General features: G+C 40.4%; 1 protein-coding gene across 1 annotated transcript; it reads left to right on the plus strand.

The window, feature by feature from the left end:
- The first annotated feature begins 62 nt into the window (after positions 1 to 62).
- psmb2 (proteasome 20S subunit beta 2) lies at positions 63 to 15,011 on the plus strand. Its single transcript, XM_083926085.1, has 6 exons — positions 63 to 257; positions 785 to 907; positions 1,612 to 1,682; positions 12,734 to 12,896; positions 13,405 to 13,454; positions 14,791 to 15,011. The coding sequence occupies exons 1-6, from the start codon at positions 167 to 169 to the stop codon at positions 14,890 to 14,892; spliced, it is 600 nt and encodes a 199-aa protein (XP_083782211.1). The 5' UTR covers positions 63 to 166; the 3' UTR covers positions 14,893 to 15,011.
- The last annotated feature ends 2,254 nt before the right edge of the window (positions 15,012 to 17,265 follow it).

Genomic DNA, 17,265 nt, shown 5'->3' on the forward strand with positions numbered 1-17,265 from the left:
GCCCGAGTCTAGTAGAGATGACGAAATGGTGTTTTCCGGTGACGACAACAGTCTGCGCCACTTCTCTCTAACTTTTGCTGTGTAATCTGTGCCGCAGCGGAGGCTAAGATACGTTTGCTATCTCAGAATATTATAGAAATCGTTCACCCCGTACCTGTTATACAGAATGGAGTATTTAATCGGGATACAGGGACCGGACTTCGTCCTCGTCGCCGCCGATAACGTTGCAGCCAGCAGCATCATTCAGATGAAACACGGTATGACAACGCGTTAGCTTAGCGTTAGCCACTCAGCTTAATAGCTAAACATGCTAACAAGACCTGTCTCCATAGTTCTTGTTCATATAAAAAACAGCTTGTGATAACCGACAAGTCGTCCTTAAAGTTAGTTAATTAATGTGTAATGTTAAACTTCCCATATTAAGCGGAATATAGCCTCATTCTGAGTGTCATTTTGAGCTAGCAAAGCTAACCGTGACGTTAGCTGTGTTCAAGTTTAAGTCGCGGATAAATCTTCCCCCATTCTGTTTTGAACACGTTTGGATACGCTTGTTTTTGGTAACTCCAACCGACAACAACGTGTTTATGATCATAGACATGTACAACACGGAGTGAACCGCAATTTACGTTGGAGATGATTCAATTAAAGTAAGCTAGGTTAGCTGCCTAAGCAGGCTTCTGACAGTGAAAGTGAAACAGTCACAGATTTGGCAGTGCGTTAATGGCCACTTGCATAATTAATGGCCACACAGGACGAAGAATAACGTCACTTCTTTTTGTTTCAGACTATGACAAGATGTTCAAACTAAGTGAGAAGATTTTGCTGTTGTGTGTTGGGGAAGCGGGAGACACGGCACAGTTTGCAGAGTACATCCAGAAGAATGTCCAGCTCTACAAAATGAGGAACGGTGAGGACCTTTAAGATGATGATGATCTGTGCTAATTTTCTCCTTCCTTCTACCTGAAAGTCTCCAGTTTGAGTCAAAATTGTCTAGTCAGTCAGTCTAGGCTTTGTAAGGGTTCTGGAGATCCTTGAAAACACTTTGTGTGTTGTTTTTTTAAGGTTTTAAAAGTGCTTGGGTTTAGAAAAAGAACTCATTGAAACTGTTTGAAAGTATGTTTTATGGGGTGGCATATATAATATATCACAGAGAAAAGAAAGCTTCCACATTTGTGGGACTGAAAGCTTAATTTTCTGACATTTTTGCATGAAAAATCACTTGATAATTAACATATTATAACATAGTTGGTGAATATATTTGTCAGTTTATTAGTCAAGTTAGTTTTCCTTTCATTTGTCGTCTTTCTATATAAAGCTGTCTCAAAACATCATGTTGGTTGTTTACAGAACAATGACATCTAATGTGATGAACAAGTGCAATAATTAGTATACTGAGTATTGTACTAGATACAAATATGCAGTTTACCGTAGCTGTAAGGCGTTGGAAAGGCATGAAAATGCACCTTAAAATGCTTGAAAGTGCTTGAATTTGACTTTGGAAGTGGTGTAGGAAACCTGCATTGACAATGATTCCATTATATTAGAAAGTAAACTGTATTTTCTGAAGAATAACTCATCTAAAACTGTGTCTGATGATATTTTTTCATTTAGGTTATGAACTCAGTCCATCAGCAGCAGCAAACTTCACACGAAAGAATCTCGCAGACTACCTTCGGAGTAGGGTAACTATCATCATACACACAAAATCAACATAATATATATGTTATACCTACCAACACTAAGTTGCCTGTCAAACCATATATGGTCTAAGCTGTCTATTAGTTTTATCAAGAAAAATATCCTGGAGTGTCTTCATTAACCGAGTGACAAACCAGCTTTGTGGGCACCCTGAACTCATGGTTTACACTAGGGCGGAAACAATACAAGTAACTAGAGTTTTCCTCGATTACAAAAATGAATTGAGGCAAAATCTCTGCCTATCTTGAATGTTATGTGCAGAGGATAAGTTTGGGATCATTTCACACTTAAAAAAAGAAGACAAAAAAGTTGTGGTGTGTCCACTGCAAACTAGAACTGTTATACCACAACATCAATGATTTAATGTCCGAACCGAAAGCATCCCAAGGTTAACGGCACTTCATCAAACGCAAATTCTAACCTTTTGATCAGATTAATCAATGGAATAATCGATTACAAAAAGATAACTGCCAGCAATACCATTAAATTGACTTGGAATATAACAGATAAAACTATGAGTTAACAAATTCAGATCAGTGTCCTTTGAAAGTACTCTCTCTAAACTTCTAAAGCCAAGCATCCAGCGTGCACTTAGGCGTTTATGTACACACTAACTGTAGATATTTAGGTGTCTTGGTTTGTGAGGTCCACACCTAAACTGATCAAATGCATTTTGACTTATCAAATAAACTGTTGCTTTAAAAAAAAAGATTAAACAATAAAGCTTGCAGCCAATACATAAAAAAACAAAGTGTAGAGGGCTTTGTTCTTTATGTTATGTATTTATTTTATCTTGCATTTGACATCATCTATTAGAAATGTGTTCACTTTATGTTTGTGTTTGTTTGAAACTGGTGTTTGAAATAATTTGTTCCTGTCGGCATTTCTTCTTCGTAAATGATCTTTTATGCTCAGCCTGTTAAACAGCCATCAGGTTCCCATAAAGCAGTGGTAGTGACCTGATCTCGTGCCCTGGGAAGTTTTTTGTCTGTGTTACTGAACAGTGTGATGAGACATAACTGTAAGTATTAATAATTGTGTGAGTTGAGGGGCGTATATTCTGGTTTGAGCCTCATATCTGCACTCTGTAACATAAAGGGATGATGTCGACTTTATAAAGTTTGGCCCACTTTGTGACCTCAAAGCAGGCAGCGAATACAATTCAAGCACTGCCTTTTTGATTATGAAAACAATCAACTTAGCAACTGATAGGTACAGATTTATTTAACAACATAATCTCCGCAACTCAACACACTTTTTTAACAGATCATATAAGTAACCAGGTGCTCAGAATTGCCACTAGCCGAGAAGGTTTCCACTTACTATTAAACATGTCACTTTAATTTAATCAGATTTAATTGAAGTTGATAATGCTATTTTTCCAAAACAAACTACTACAGTGTCAGATGGGTTTTGTAGGACAATTTGAAAATAAGACCACATTGTTATTCCCAGCGCTAAACGGCCGTGTGATGTCACCACAAACATAGAAATCTGCACCATCTGCTGCATTTTGTGGTGACTTTCTCTGACCTACTCCATCTTTACTTCTTCTTGTTTACTTTTTTCTTTTTACTTGTGTGCTTAAACAAATCATTTCAAACCCATCGCAAAGAACACCTGTACCTTCGTATATTTCCTCAGTTAACAAATGGCTAATTAATCCCATGTACCAGTGTTGACCCTCTGAACAAAGCATAATCATCGTGGAGTAATGAGTGAACATACCTATAAATATTTTAATTTCTATTTTAACTTAATTACAGTTCACAGTTAGCATTTGCAATCTCATTTAGCCCTAGGGAAGAAATGATAGAATCACAAATTAATTCCCATAAGTTAAAGTAACACTCACTTCAAATGGCAGGGATGGTAACCATATGCAGTAGGTTTACTTATCCGCATCAAGAATGTGTTTTAATTTCTGCATTAAATTAATCATTATTTTGGGCTAAAACAGGAAATTCAGGACACTGAAACCCAACAGAGGCCTTGTTAGTCTTGAGGATGTGACACTGTTATGATGTAGCAATGGAGACGTAGTGTTACACCGAAGTTCAGGTGGGAATTAAGTCTCACCTGTAATGATACCTCTGTGTCATTATCAGCATGAGACATCTGAGCTGAACCAGTAGATGCATTTTGACAGAGCCAGGTACATTTGTCAGCTTGTTGTGAGTAGTGACGGATGTGTCTCCCTTGAGACTTAAGGACACCTGAGCCCGCAGCACCGTCCCCTGCCCCAACTGCACAGTTGCCTTGGGTTTGTTATAAAGCAATACCATTGTGTTGACCATCACCACTTTAATACCAAAATCTGACTAAACAAAAAGATTTGAGGTGCAAAATGTTTCCTCATTATTTCATGCAAGCTTAGATCCACAATCAGGCAAGTTTACCAGCTGATTTGTGTCTGCGTGTTTATTTATGCTGTATACGTCTTGAAAAGTGCAGTGCTTTTTGAAATGATGTGTCCTTAAGACCTGACAGCCCTGTAGAAGTAACATACACTTTTACACCAGGCAGCACGTGAGCAAGAACTAGATTTAAGTGTATTTATACTGTTAAGCGATTATTGAGATTTATAATCTAAAGGTCAGTGGAGTTTCAGTTACACCCCCAATTGCAAGACTGCGTTTTGAACATATTCACATATTCATCCTAGTTTGGTAACTTAGTTTAAGCAACCAAAATTTTCAACATACAAAACACAATGCTCAGAGAACCCAAAAGCCCATTAACATGAACAAAATATATTAAAATGCTCAATGCATCACTGTAAAAGAACTTTGTTTGATTGAAATCAAAGTGAGAAAAGTGTCCAGATTTAAAACTGGACACTTTTCTAACTATTCAGAAAAAGTAATACGGTTTTATTCCGAGCCTTAGTTGCCCCTGCTTGCCCCAAATCTGAGGATCTACAGAATAAGTGCATACTATGTGTGTCTTTTTTTTAAAATCATTACATATTCTTCATTTCGGCAGCTTACAGTCATGTTCTATCAATCTGCCAATCATTTTCTATATTGATCAGTTGTTTGGTTTGGAAAATGGTCTGTCACAATTCACCGCAGCCCAGGATGACGTCTTAAAAACTCTCTAACGGTCCAAAATCCAAAGATATTTGTCCAACTATAACAAGATTAGAGCTGAAACAATTAGTTGATTAATTGATTAGTTGGATCACCAACTATTTGGGTAATCAATTGTTTTGAGTAAATCTTAACAAATTAATTGTGGACAGAATAAGACATTTGAGGACGCCATCTTTGGCTCTGGGAAACACTGATCTTCATTTTCATTATTTTCATAATTTTCTGACATTTTATTGACCAAACAACTAATCGTTTTAATTGAGAAAATGATAGACAATGAAAATAACCTTTAGTCGCAGCCCTGAACAAGAAAATATTTGACATTTTTGCTTAAAAATTATGTCAACCCATCAGTCCATTATCAAAATAGTTTCCGATTAATTTAACAGTTTCCAACGAATCGATTAATCTTTGCATCCCTGGCGTTTGCGCGGTGGCATGTGTGGTTTTAGACGAAGCTGCTCAAGTCAGTTCCGCGTCTCGTATCCGTGCGTCGCATCTCTTCTCTTCCACTAATTTGTTAAGAGTAGTGCAGCCGCTGCCTGTCAAAATAGCAGAAGGGTGAAAATAATTACAAAAAACAATTAGTGTGGCAGAGAAGGGAATGTGGGACACGTCGAACGGGGGATAGGGGTAGAGCAGGAGCAGGAGGAGGAGGAGGTGTTGGGGTCCTAGGGGGAAACAACCAGGCCCAGTAGACAACACTACACAAACTGGAGTGTGAGAACGAGTAGGAGTCAACATACACACAGATACAATATGCGTGCGCACAGCAGGGACCTATAGGATCGGTTTTATTCTGTCAAGGTTGTGAATGTTGTGGAGGATCACATTTATATTCATGTCTTGCCATAAGCTGCGAGTGTATCGTTATTTTTGTGCCTCACGGTTATGAATTTGGTTTTATGAGTGCAAGATTTACTAATGCCGCGTTCTCAGGAGTGCTCAGAAACTGAAGCAATAGCAGTTTCTCCTCTGCATCCCACACCTTCCTCCAGCTATGCTCTTCTCACATTCATCAACCTCCAGAGTACATGGACATTTGCAAATTATGTTGTATAAACAGGTTTTTTTTAATGGTGTCCTCCCCCCAGAACATCTCGAGTGTGTAGAATATGTGTGTGTTGTCCGTTTGAATGGGAAACAGGGAAACCGTCCAAAGTCTTTAATCGTTTAATATCAACCTGAAGTAACATTTCTTTCACAAACATGCAGGAGATCGAATTTGACCTGTTTTTGTGTTTTTATGTGGGTCAATAATTATTCTGTTTGAAGAAGTGTCTGAAGTGAGTCTTACTTAAACCATTCAGTACAGTTGCTCTATCACAACTTTAATTGTTTCATTATTTTCATCACTCATCAAGCCACATTTATGGTTTCGCCTACAATAACAGGGCTGCAATTAACATTTGTTTCATCATTTATTTATCTGACGATTATTTTATACGTTGATAATGTTGGAAAATAGTGAAAAATGTCCTGTTTCTCAAAGTAGAAGGTGTTGTCTTTGCATGTTTTTGTCACCTGAAGATATTCAGATTAATCGATTATCAAAAAAGTTGGCTATTATTTAATTTGCGATCAACTTAACGTAGCAGCTCGAGTCTCCAAAGTTCCACAAAATATTTACCCAGAGCCCAGAGTAAGTCCTTATTTTGTTTGCTCAACAACCGTGAACCCCAAAGTTATTCAATGAACGGCACGAATCCTCACTTTTCAAAGTTATTTTTCTGTCACTGATAATTTCAGATCTACACAATGTGCAAAATAATCCTGGTGATTAGGAACAAAATGTCTTTTACTGATCTTTCTAGACCAGATTTTCCCAATTAGTTGCGGCCCCATTTTATTGGGTTGCCAGTCAAGAGTAAAATACATAATACTGTGGAAATTAATTAATTTGATTAAAACAGAAGAACAACACTGAGCTCGGATACCTTTTTATCTCTCTTCGCATGAACCTTGACTTAATAACATGGTTGCGTTGAGTGTGACTTCTGTGATCTCCTCACTCTCCTTATTGCGTGATGTATTTTTGTCAATTTGGGACCCGGGGAGACGACACATTTCTCTTTTGGGTCTCGAGTTGAAAAGGTTTGGGAACCCCTGTTCTAGACGAGATAAGATGCACCATTATTGATCCCCAGTGGGGAAATTCTGGTGTTGCAGAAGTACAACAGAAAAAAGAAATGCAGCTAAACTAAAATAGGAAAAGAATAAAGAAATAGAAACCATATAAGAACATTTGGAGACAAATTATGTGTTAAAGTGATGCTCAAAAAGGGACAGTGGTTAATCACACCACTGTCGCTGAGTCAACAGGTCTGTGTGGACACCAATATATTGTATAATTAAACAGTGGGACTGGGTGTTTGTCGGTATATCAACCGTAACCTAATATTAACCAGGCATTACACCACAGTTTAACATTAAACTGGTAACCATTTCATCCCTACCGCCTATCTGTGGATTACTACATAATATAAAGGATAGTACAGCTATAAAACAAATCTATCTGTTAACACTTGCGCTGTTACTTCAAGGAATATTAACTTTTTTAAGTAATGTCGTACACTATGATTAAAACATGACATCTAAGTTGTCAGGGTCCATAACCTTTAAAAACAAAAACATGTCCTGCAACATGTCCAGCATAGATGAAGCCCCTTTGTTGACTAAAACGAAAGGTAACGTTGAGGTAGGTAGACGAAAAACGCCCGTAGTCCAAGACCACGCTCTCTTCTTGTCTGGGGAACTGGCTGCATATGTTGGAATTTATTTTAATTAATCTGATTAAATCATTGCAGATTAAAGTTTAGCCCAGCCAGAAAGGGAAGATAATGATCTGCTTTTGTATATTATCAAATCTTTTTTTTTTTTTGAACCCCCCACCACCACCACCACCAAAAAAAAGAAAAATCATCATGTGATCTCCCTGGCACATCCAGACCCTGAGGTTAAAAACCACTGGCTGATAAATTAATCAGTGGTATATTGTTAATTCTGATGGCCTTATTCCTGCAGGATAAATTACAGATGAGTCCTTTAGTCTGAAAGATGTCATACCCCAGTGGCTGCAGACCTCCGGGAGGTGTAGTTAGCTAAAGTCAGCAGAGCATGTCGGCGCGGAGTAAGCGAAACCCTGTTCACATACGACCGTGTGCTTACCAGACTGCCGTCCAGAAAAACAACCCTGCTAACCTCTGGAGTACTGCATTCACTCAAGCTTTAGAGAGCAGACAAAGAGAAAAAAAAAAATCTAGCGGTAAGCATAATCACCTGAGGCCTCGACTCTGCTGCATGAATATCAGTAATGATACACATGAAATTCACCACAGAGCGAAACAACAACTGCAAAGTTTTAGGGGCATAGAAACTCCAGCGTCTGCTCTGCCTCTATTTGTTTAAGCTTAATGTACTGTAATGTTTGCAAAAACCAATCTGCACATAAATACAGATTAAATTGATATTGAATTGACAGGTGTAGGTCAGTGACGGAGGCTGAGACATGAGGTTAAATAGAAACAGCGAAACTCACACGAGGCAGATGGTTTATAAATATCACATCTAAATTTTTTATTTTTTTTGGGGGGGGGGCGTTATGGAGAAGCCTAAAAGCCCTGCAGTCATCACTTTTTGTCTATATATGTGGATGTTTGCTCGGCAGTTTGCTGAAGAAGTAGAATGTTATAAATCCGCAAAAGTTTTATTTTTAGGTTTTTCTATAAGACGGCAGCAACAGTTAGCCTCTGTGCGGTGGTGATCTACAGCTGGCCCCATATGGGTTCGTAAAATATTTTGTAGCACGGGCACACAATGGGTACAAATAATTACTGGCGCCATATTGCACACGGCTCCCCTGCTCCTGCACAGATGAACAATTAATACAGCAGATTGAGGAGAAATGCCAATAAAGAGAACATGCCCCGGGGCAGGGTGCAAAAATAGGGGGAGGGCGGGAGGAGGTGGGAGAAAGGAAAGAAAGGAGGGAGGGAGGGAGGGAGGGAGGGAGGGAGTGCTGGAACGTGGAGAGTTTGGGGATGAGTTTGTGATGCTTTTTAGCAGTCTGACCTTAATTTGTGTCACAACTAAAGCTGCGTTAAAGGCGATATTTTACAGTTTGTTTGATTTATTGCGGAAATTTAGGTGAGAGGTTCGATACCACTCTTGTGTCCGTACACCTAGGCTACATCCACGACGTCCACACGAGTCCGCGTTTCTGAGCCCCTCAAACGCAGACGTATGGAAACACCGCTGAGCTTGTTTTAGTTTGAAAACTAGCGTTGCATTTTAGTCTGAACGGGCTGAAACGGAGAGCTTTGGAAACAATGACGCAGACACCCACGTCAGTCAGTCTTATCAGTTAGGTAGTCCCACATACCTCCTGTGATTTCATCCTTCTTGTGTGGGTACTTTCCCTTTTGCCATGGCTTCCTCCGGTGATGGATAAAGCTCCCGGTAACACTCTTAATAAGTCACCGTATTTGCTTTGCAACAACTCCCAATTTGTGTTTTCTGCCGCCATTACCGCCGTATACTTGTGTGTTACTTTCAGAAACCGTTCCTTCTTATTGTCGGCCCAAGCCTATAAATCTCTCGCCATCGCTCTTCATCCCCGTATCAGTGATTTTCAACCGCAGCGCAACGTTGGACTGATCTGCCTCTGAGTATGTAGACTAAATGTAAAGTTACCGTCAGATGCCAGTTAGCTTAGCTTAACATAAATAGTGGAAATTAGATGCTGGGAAAATTAAACTAAGTCAGTTTTCCAGTTTCTGAAATAGTTTTTCCTCTGAATAATAGTACGTTATATAACGGATAATAATAATACGGACAAAACAAGACATTTGTCAGGATTTCTTGGTGTATAGGAAAATGTAATTTTTTTTTCACTTTACTGATGTTTTTATCAACCAAGTATTTAATCGATTATGAAAATAATAGTTGAAGGCTTAATAGCACTTTATATCTTGTTGGTGTAAAATATACAAAAACTATATTGTAAAAGCTACACGTTGGGGTTTTACTGTGGTTGTTTTCCTGATTCTCTATTGGCTACTATTTCTTAACTTTGGACAGAGCCAGGCTAGCAGTTTCTAGTCATTCGTGCTAAGCTAAGCTAACCAGCTCAGGCTCCAGCTGCGTTTTTACTGTACATTCATGGGACTGGTATCATTCTTCTTATCTAACTCTGGATATGCAAGAATGCACATAAATGTTTTTTCCAGAATGTCAAACACTAGATGGAGCTGCTCTGCGTCTGCAGAAGGCGATGGCAGCGAAGCACAGGTGAAACTTTTGTTTCGTGGCACAATGGTCGCCTTGTTTGGCCGGGAGCTAGAGTCACAGCGGGGGGATAAAACATATGATGTGTATTGTTTGCATGCAAACGCGGGTGTGAGTTCAGGTGGCTGGGTTAACAAGGTGCCTGCTTCCCTCAGAGGTGACATGGGAAGGGAGGGTTATTTTGATGCCAAGTCCATATTATTGTTACGTTGTAACCAGTGAGACAGGTGTCTGGTGGGTGGGGGTGACGCCACTGGGGCGTTCGCAGGCTCACGGAGGAGTTAAAGCACACACACTTAACCACACGTAACCACACACACACACACACACACACACACACTCTAAGATATTCATCCTGAGAATCACGCTCGTCACAAACACACACACTCTTTCTCACGTGGTTCAAAACCGTCGTTAACACACAGACTAAAGCCTACTCCACAGGGAGCATAACGATCATCATTGCCCTTGTGGCAAACAGCACTAACACACAAGTCACAGAAATAAGCAGGTTGGCTCAGAGATGAATTGAAATGAGAGGGCAGGTGTGCAGATCGCAACTTGTCTGGCGTCGGTTGAATCATATTTGCCTCACTGCATTACAGAGAATGAAATATTATATTTGATCTTGTTGCATTTTAACCCAAATCACTGCTCTGCTTCTACCTCTGTCAGGAATTGAGGCCATAAGTTGTTTTGAAATCCCCACAAAAATTGTCTGGAGTTAAAGGGATTTTTTAAAATGAGGAACAGTGGCTTGCAACAACGAAGAGAGAAAATTAGTGTTTTGGAGGAAGAGAAGGGAGAAGAGGCTTGAAGCGTTAAAGATGTAATTTAAAAAGAGAAGAAGGGGGGGAGGAGGGGGCAAGAGAAACGACTTTAGAAGTTTTTAATGAGCCCTGGCGCTACTCCAGGGCACAGGGTGAAGGCGAGGGAGGGGGGAGGCGGGAGGGAGGGAGGTAAAGAAGGGATGAAGAGGGAGGGAGGGCGGGCGCGATGGAGGGAACAACAGGGGTGCTGACTCCCAGCAGATGTCACACTGCCAGTGACACCCTGATTCCCCCTCCTCGAATGCAGACACGCTCACCTCCTCTGTCCTGTGACGCCCTTTAACCTTTCTTCTCCTCTCAACACTCACCAGCTACCCCCCCCTCACTCTCTTTCTCTCTTTATGCTGCATTAATTTGTGCATCTCTCCAAGTCTTCTGAGCTCAAAGTCAATAATTAAATTAAAATTGTACTTTTAAAGTGGACAAATGTCTTGCTGTCATGACCTGATTTTAGGGCTGTAACGGTCCGAACATTTGTACCGAACCATCTTTGTACGGGGATGTGGCGGTGTGTAGATTAGAGTTGGGTACCAAACTCTGTACTTTTAAGGCTACCGACTGAGTGGCGCCGGTACTACAATTTTCGATACGGGAGGGGAGGTTTGATTTAGTGTGCCGTGTTAAATGTTCTCAATAAATAGCAATGTTATTGGTACATAGGATAAATTGTTTTTTACAACTGAATTATATATATTTTTATTACACGGAGAATAATGTACCAAAAAAAAAAAACTACCGTTGGGTACCGGTACCATTTTTGGGGTGCTGGTATCAGTTCAAATGTGAGTGGTACCCAACCCTAATGTAGACTGATGCACTTAATGCCAAGCACGAGTTTTGCCCGGAAACTTTAAGCCTTACACCGTTAGCAACATATACTGTGGTTAGCACAACCAAGCGGATTGACGCACGGTTCAGCCACAGTGTGGTGAGCTCAAATGAAAAGCCAGAACAGCACCAGAGAGAGAGAGAGAGAGTTGACAAGGGCGGTGTCATAGCACAAGAGACACTTTTTAGTTTCCTATCCTACTGGGACCTGTTGCCTTTGGGAACGTGTTTGTTCGGAGTTCGTTCACCTCTTCCTAAGGTACAGAGAGCGAGCGAACTCTGGCGGATGTCCAGATACACGACGAGCAATATCTCACAAGTCAGAAAGGCTGCTGTGTGGATCAATTAAGATATGCAGCTTCTCGACCTCGTAAACGAGTCTCTCTTCATTCATGTTGACTGCTGACTGCAGGGTGTGGAGGCGAGCGTGTTGGCATTCAGCTGCAGGAGGCAGAGGAGTGGGGACGGCTCGTTAGAGTAGTGCTGGTTGGGGCAAGTGCGTGAAACTTTACAAAAATAAAGCCAGGGCGAGCAGTTTTTCAAACAAGGGCTACGCCGCTTACCCTGTTGATTGACGCACGGAGCAGGTGATCATCTTAACTGGGAAACATTGAAACAATCTTATTTCCGCTCGCTCGCTCGTTTCTCATTGCATCCACTCAGGAAGAGGTGTTATGCAGAAGTGTTTGAATTCTCCTTAGTTTAAAGGTAAAAATAGTAACCCGAAGATGCCAGCGGGTGAAATGCTACCTCTACCCTGCTAGACGAAGTAACCATTTAAATGCAGAAACTGTGCAACCACACGCAGCATACTCATGTTTACAAATGCAGCCGGTTGCCAGCTGTTGTGCTTTCTGTGATGCTTACACGTTCAATTGGCAAAGAAAACGCTTTATAATGTCTTGTGTGGTTCTGGAGTATTGCACTGGATTCTCTCTCCTTGTTCAAAAACACTTTTCATAGATCTGAATATTAATCCTCCTCTCTTCTCTCCAGACTCCATATCACGTGAACCTGTTGCTGGCGGGCTACGATGACACAGACGGCCCAGGTCTCTACTACATGGACTACCTATCTTCCCTGGCCAAGGCTCCCTTCGCTGCCCACGGCTACGGAGCCTTCCTCACTCTCTCCATTCTTGACCGGCACTACAGACCAGGTCAGCGCAGAGAAATGCCTCATGCATGTTTTTTTTTTTTCTTCTTCTGTTCATTGTTCCTGCGAGACTGACTGGAGCAGACGAGAGAAATAACATGATGCGCGTCTGTAGAGCCTTTACTGCAGAGGTTACAGAGTTGAGTCACACTTTGGTCACGGTACAGACTCATGTCACTGTTGGGGCGTCTTGTTAAATATAATGATTTCACCTAATGGCAAGCGATTAGTGTCGAAACAAGACAATTTGTATGTTAATTCCTTTGCGGTTTGTAGCGGAAAAAATATCCCTGATTAATCTGACCTCAAATGTTTTCAGCAATTAACCCGTCTTGTTTTTCTTCCTCACATGGCGTCATGCTCCTCACTTTCTCCCCAAAACCACACTGAGGCATCCACTTCATTTCCCAGTTAATAAAAGCAGTTTTTCCTCGTGACTTTAATGTCAGTTATTTCTCTGTCATTCCCTTTTTCCACCATTTCAGCCTCTCCTTCTGCTTTCTCTGTTCTAGATCTGACCCGGGATGAGGCTGTGGATCTGTTGAAGAAGTGCATTGAGGAAGTGAGTTCAGGATATTTTATTGTTTCTGGTTTTTTGTTATTATGAATAAGAATAATAAGCATCATAGTTTTGTCGATGCTAATCTTAGAGGGAGAATTCACAGAGTACAGACATAGTGGCCAATAAAAGTACATTTTGTCGCTGGACTGTGGATTCTACACCAATTTTGAGACGACGGTACCCAGAAAGTCGTTTATTAAACAAATAACTTAATTAAAGAATATTTACCTTAATTATTAAACACTATACATACATTGTCATCGAATGCTAGAAATGAACACTAAGAAAATACTTTAAATTTCAACAAACAGCGAAACAAATATGTTCACAAAGGGTCAATTACTGATATTTAGACAAAATCACCCTGGGCATCATTTTCTGCGTTATACGTTCTGTAAAAAAGGTTCAAAGGCCGATGCCGATGTCTGTGACGGGCCGGTATCGTGGGCTCTGATCTCTATTCTCTCTTTCTTCATCTGTTGTTGAATGGACTGTACGAGCTGTACCCAGCAGGCCGTTCTGCACATACACACTACTAATAAATATGTCCAGTAGATCGCAAGAGCTCGACAGTGCACTTGCTTGGGTCATCGGCAAATACGCTCGCCAAGCGTGAGGTCGATCGAATAAACGGTTGAGGAGAAAAGGGAAGGACGGACTTTAGTTAGATGTTGCTCGGCCTCTCGGACAGCAACTTAACTCTGCAAAAGTGGCATCAGTTTACTCTCAGGAACTTAGTTCACTCTGATTTGGCTCACATGGATTTACTCTTATTTCTGGGAATCCACATTAAAAGCGAGACATCGGTTCAGTCCGCGCTGACCTTCGAGCCGACCTTCGTTCGGCCGCGAGGAGCTGAGAGGACAGCTGCTGGCCAAACTCGTCTTCACCAGGCTGAAATTTACCAAACAAAAAAAAAAGTTTTCACGTGGGCTCCACAGGAAGAAATCAGCATTGTTTTATTTATTGATTCAGATTTTTTATTTTTTTATTTTATTTTATGGGAATCTGTAAGAAACTCTTCCGACAGTGAAACCGGCGAGCGCGTAGCCACATTACGAGCCTTGATTAACCATTACAGTCACCGTCTCAACATATAAACAGAAGGTGCTTTTAAACAGCTGTGTGTGGAGATTTTGCTGCACTAAGCAGGCCAGAGGAAGAAAATAGACTTGTTTAGAGAGTCTTTGCTGCATGTGGCTCGGCCTTTAGTCTGAATCCTCATTATCCCGGTTTATCACTCTGCGTCTTCTTAATGTTTCTGCTTTACTTGTTTCTACGTTCATTCTGCTCATTCGTGCCTTTATCCTAATATTTCTCGTCTCGTCTCCTCCAGCTGAACAAGCGCTTCATCCTGAACCTTCCCTCCTTCACTGTCCGTTTGATTGACAAGGAGGGCATCCATGACCTGGAGACGCTCACCTCCGGCACCAAGTGACCGCTCACTGCTTAACTACCAACCCTCACGCCCTCGTTTCTTTCCTTTTTTTTTTTTTGTACCGTTGACCTCCTTGCTCTTTCTGTTCCAATAAAAAGTGACACACAGTTGAGATACAAGCTCTTTGTCCCTGTGGTGCTTTCTCATTGCTCTCTAGTCGACTCATCTGCACATAGAAAGAGAACAGCCTTCTGGCTGTGTACTTTTGCACTTGTTCTCAGTGAGTGTGCATGTGGGTAATGTACACTTGCTCATGCTTGTACACGTGTAATCAAACATGCATGCACATATGTGCTGCTGCTGTTTAAAGAAGGAAAGGTTGTTTTGTTCCCTGAATGACCAAACTACATAGAAATGTCGGTCGTTTTTATTGTAGAAGTCAAAAATCACGTTTAGTTTAAATGGTAGAACTCATTTATTTAGGGCTGCAAATTATTATTGTTTTCATTATTTATTAATCCGTCTCAAACCTCAAAGTTACGCCCTTAAATGTCTTGTTTTGTCCACAACTACAAAGAGATTCAGGTTACTGTCATAGAGGAGGAAAAAAAAATATTTGAAAATAAATGAAAATATTTACATTTCACAAACTAGAATTGGAGAATTTTGACATTTTTAATTTAAAAATAATATTAAAAACGATTTATTATCAAAATAGTTGCCGATGAATTTAAGAGTTTAATAGAACCAGGTTTATTTCATTAATCCCTCTTGGGGAAAGTTGATTAATAAATACAGCTCAGTGTGATTTTTATATATTTTTTAGAGTTTGAATACAGGTGAGTAGTTGCTGTACATTCAAAACGAGGTTTTACTTTCGCTTTTTTAATCTGGAACCCTGAAGTTAATGCAGTTAATCCAAACATCTGAAAATCAGGCCCTTAAATGAATTCATCGGGTTGTATCAACACCTCTGACGCGGTGTCGGTAAATGAATAAACATAACCTGCACAAAGTTGGCATCGACTGCAGAACTAATGAATCGGGTTACGTTGTACAGGTGTTCTGATAGTGATTCAGTCTGTTTCTGAGCCGCGATGTCAAAAACAAATCCAGCTTCAGGGAATATATATATATATGTTAATGCTGTATGTCTGCGTGTGTTCGCACCCACTGTTGATTTGACTGAATTTGAACCCTCACTCACCCAAACATGCACTGAAGTGTGTCAAGTTCAGATTTCCATTCACAGAATTCTGAGACCTGAAGAGTGCAAGTGCTCCTATTATATCTATTATATATATTTTATGGACTTGGTAAATGGACTTGTACTTATAAAGCGCCTTTCTAGTCTTCTGACTACTCAAGGCGCTTCACAGTGTCTGTCACATTCACCCATTCACACAGACATTCACACTGATGGCAGTGGACATCTACATACCATCAAATCTGATCTGACCATTCACACCACATTCACACACCCATGCGCAGCACGGGGAGCAATTCAGGGTTCAGTGTCTTGCCCAAGGACACTTCGACATGTGGACCGGGGGGAGATGGGGATCAAACCACCAATCTCTCGAACAGAGGACGACCCACTCTGCCACCAAGCCACAGCCGCCCCTTTTATCTTTATTTAATCAGGCTCTCTCTTGGAAAAGAGACCAAAGAACAAGAAACTTACACAAGAACAGAAACAACACAGTTATACGACAACAAGGAATTAGAAACAGCTACAAGAATCATTTAAAACATCAGATAATAAAGCTTTTTAACAGTGCATGGTCCCTGAAACCAGCTCTGTAAATGTGTGTAACTGAGGGACGCTTAAGGTTGAGTCATTATTGGATCTTGTTCTGTAGTTACCGGATTTACATGACAGAAGAGATGTGAAGGAGCTTCAAAAGCTCAATACATTAATATCATATTTCTTCTTGACTGTGAGGAAGTCCATCCAACAGTGATGAGTATGAATTTTTGCATTTGTGATAAAGTGTAAAGCGCTTTGGTTCAGAAGATCAGCAAACACAGACATGAAGGTCGACTGCACAACAGTTTTACTACTAGAAATGAAACTAACTCAAGTTTAAGGTCAGCTTACTAGATTTCCTTCTGGGGATTTCAATCACATCTCACGGTCTTCATCATCATCATCAGTTTTCTTCTTATGAGTTTAATAAGTACAATAAAGTTCATTTATTTGCATGATCACCCGTTGTGGTAATGAAGATCTGTACAGACTTTTAACACTGTTATCACTTATCGCTCTTTATCACTTATTTAGTTTGCACGCTGCGTATTGTTGTATATTGTATTTACCTACGTTTAAACACAATGTCTGTTGCACTCTGTCACATTTAGTTATTGTTTGATTTATTTTTATTTGATTTATGTTTTTATGCTTATTGTCACTCTGATCCTTTCCCACCTTGT

Source organism: Echiichthys vipera (genome assembly GCF_963691815.1).
Source record: "Echiichthys vipera genome assembly, chromosome: 13".
Classification (NCBI taxonomy): Eukaryota; Metazoa; Chordata; class Actinopteri; order Perciformes; family Trachinidae; genus Echiichthys; species Echiichthys vipera.

What these genes read in the sequence shown, in the direction of transcription:
- psmb2 (XM_083926085.1), top strand. Translation starts at nt 167, where the DNA reads ATGGAGTATTTAATCGGGATACAGGGACCGGACTTCGTCCTCGTCGCC. An exon ending in CATCATTCAGATGAAACACG is followed by an intron (nt 258 to 784) that starts GTATGACAACGC and finishes TTTTTGTTTCAG; the next exon opens with ACTATGACAAGATGTTCAAA. An exon ending in CAGACTACCTTCGGAGTAGG is followed by an intron (nt 1,683 to 12,733) that starts GTAACTATCATC and finishes TCTTCTCTCCAG; the next exon opens with ACTCCATATCACGTGAACCT.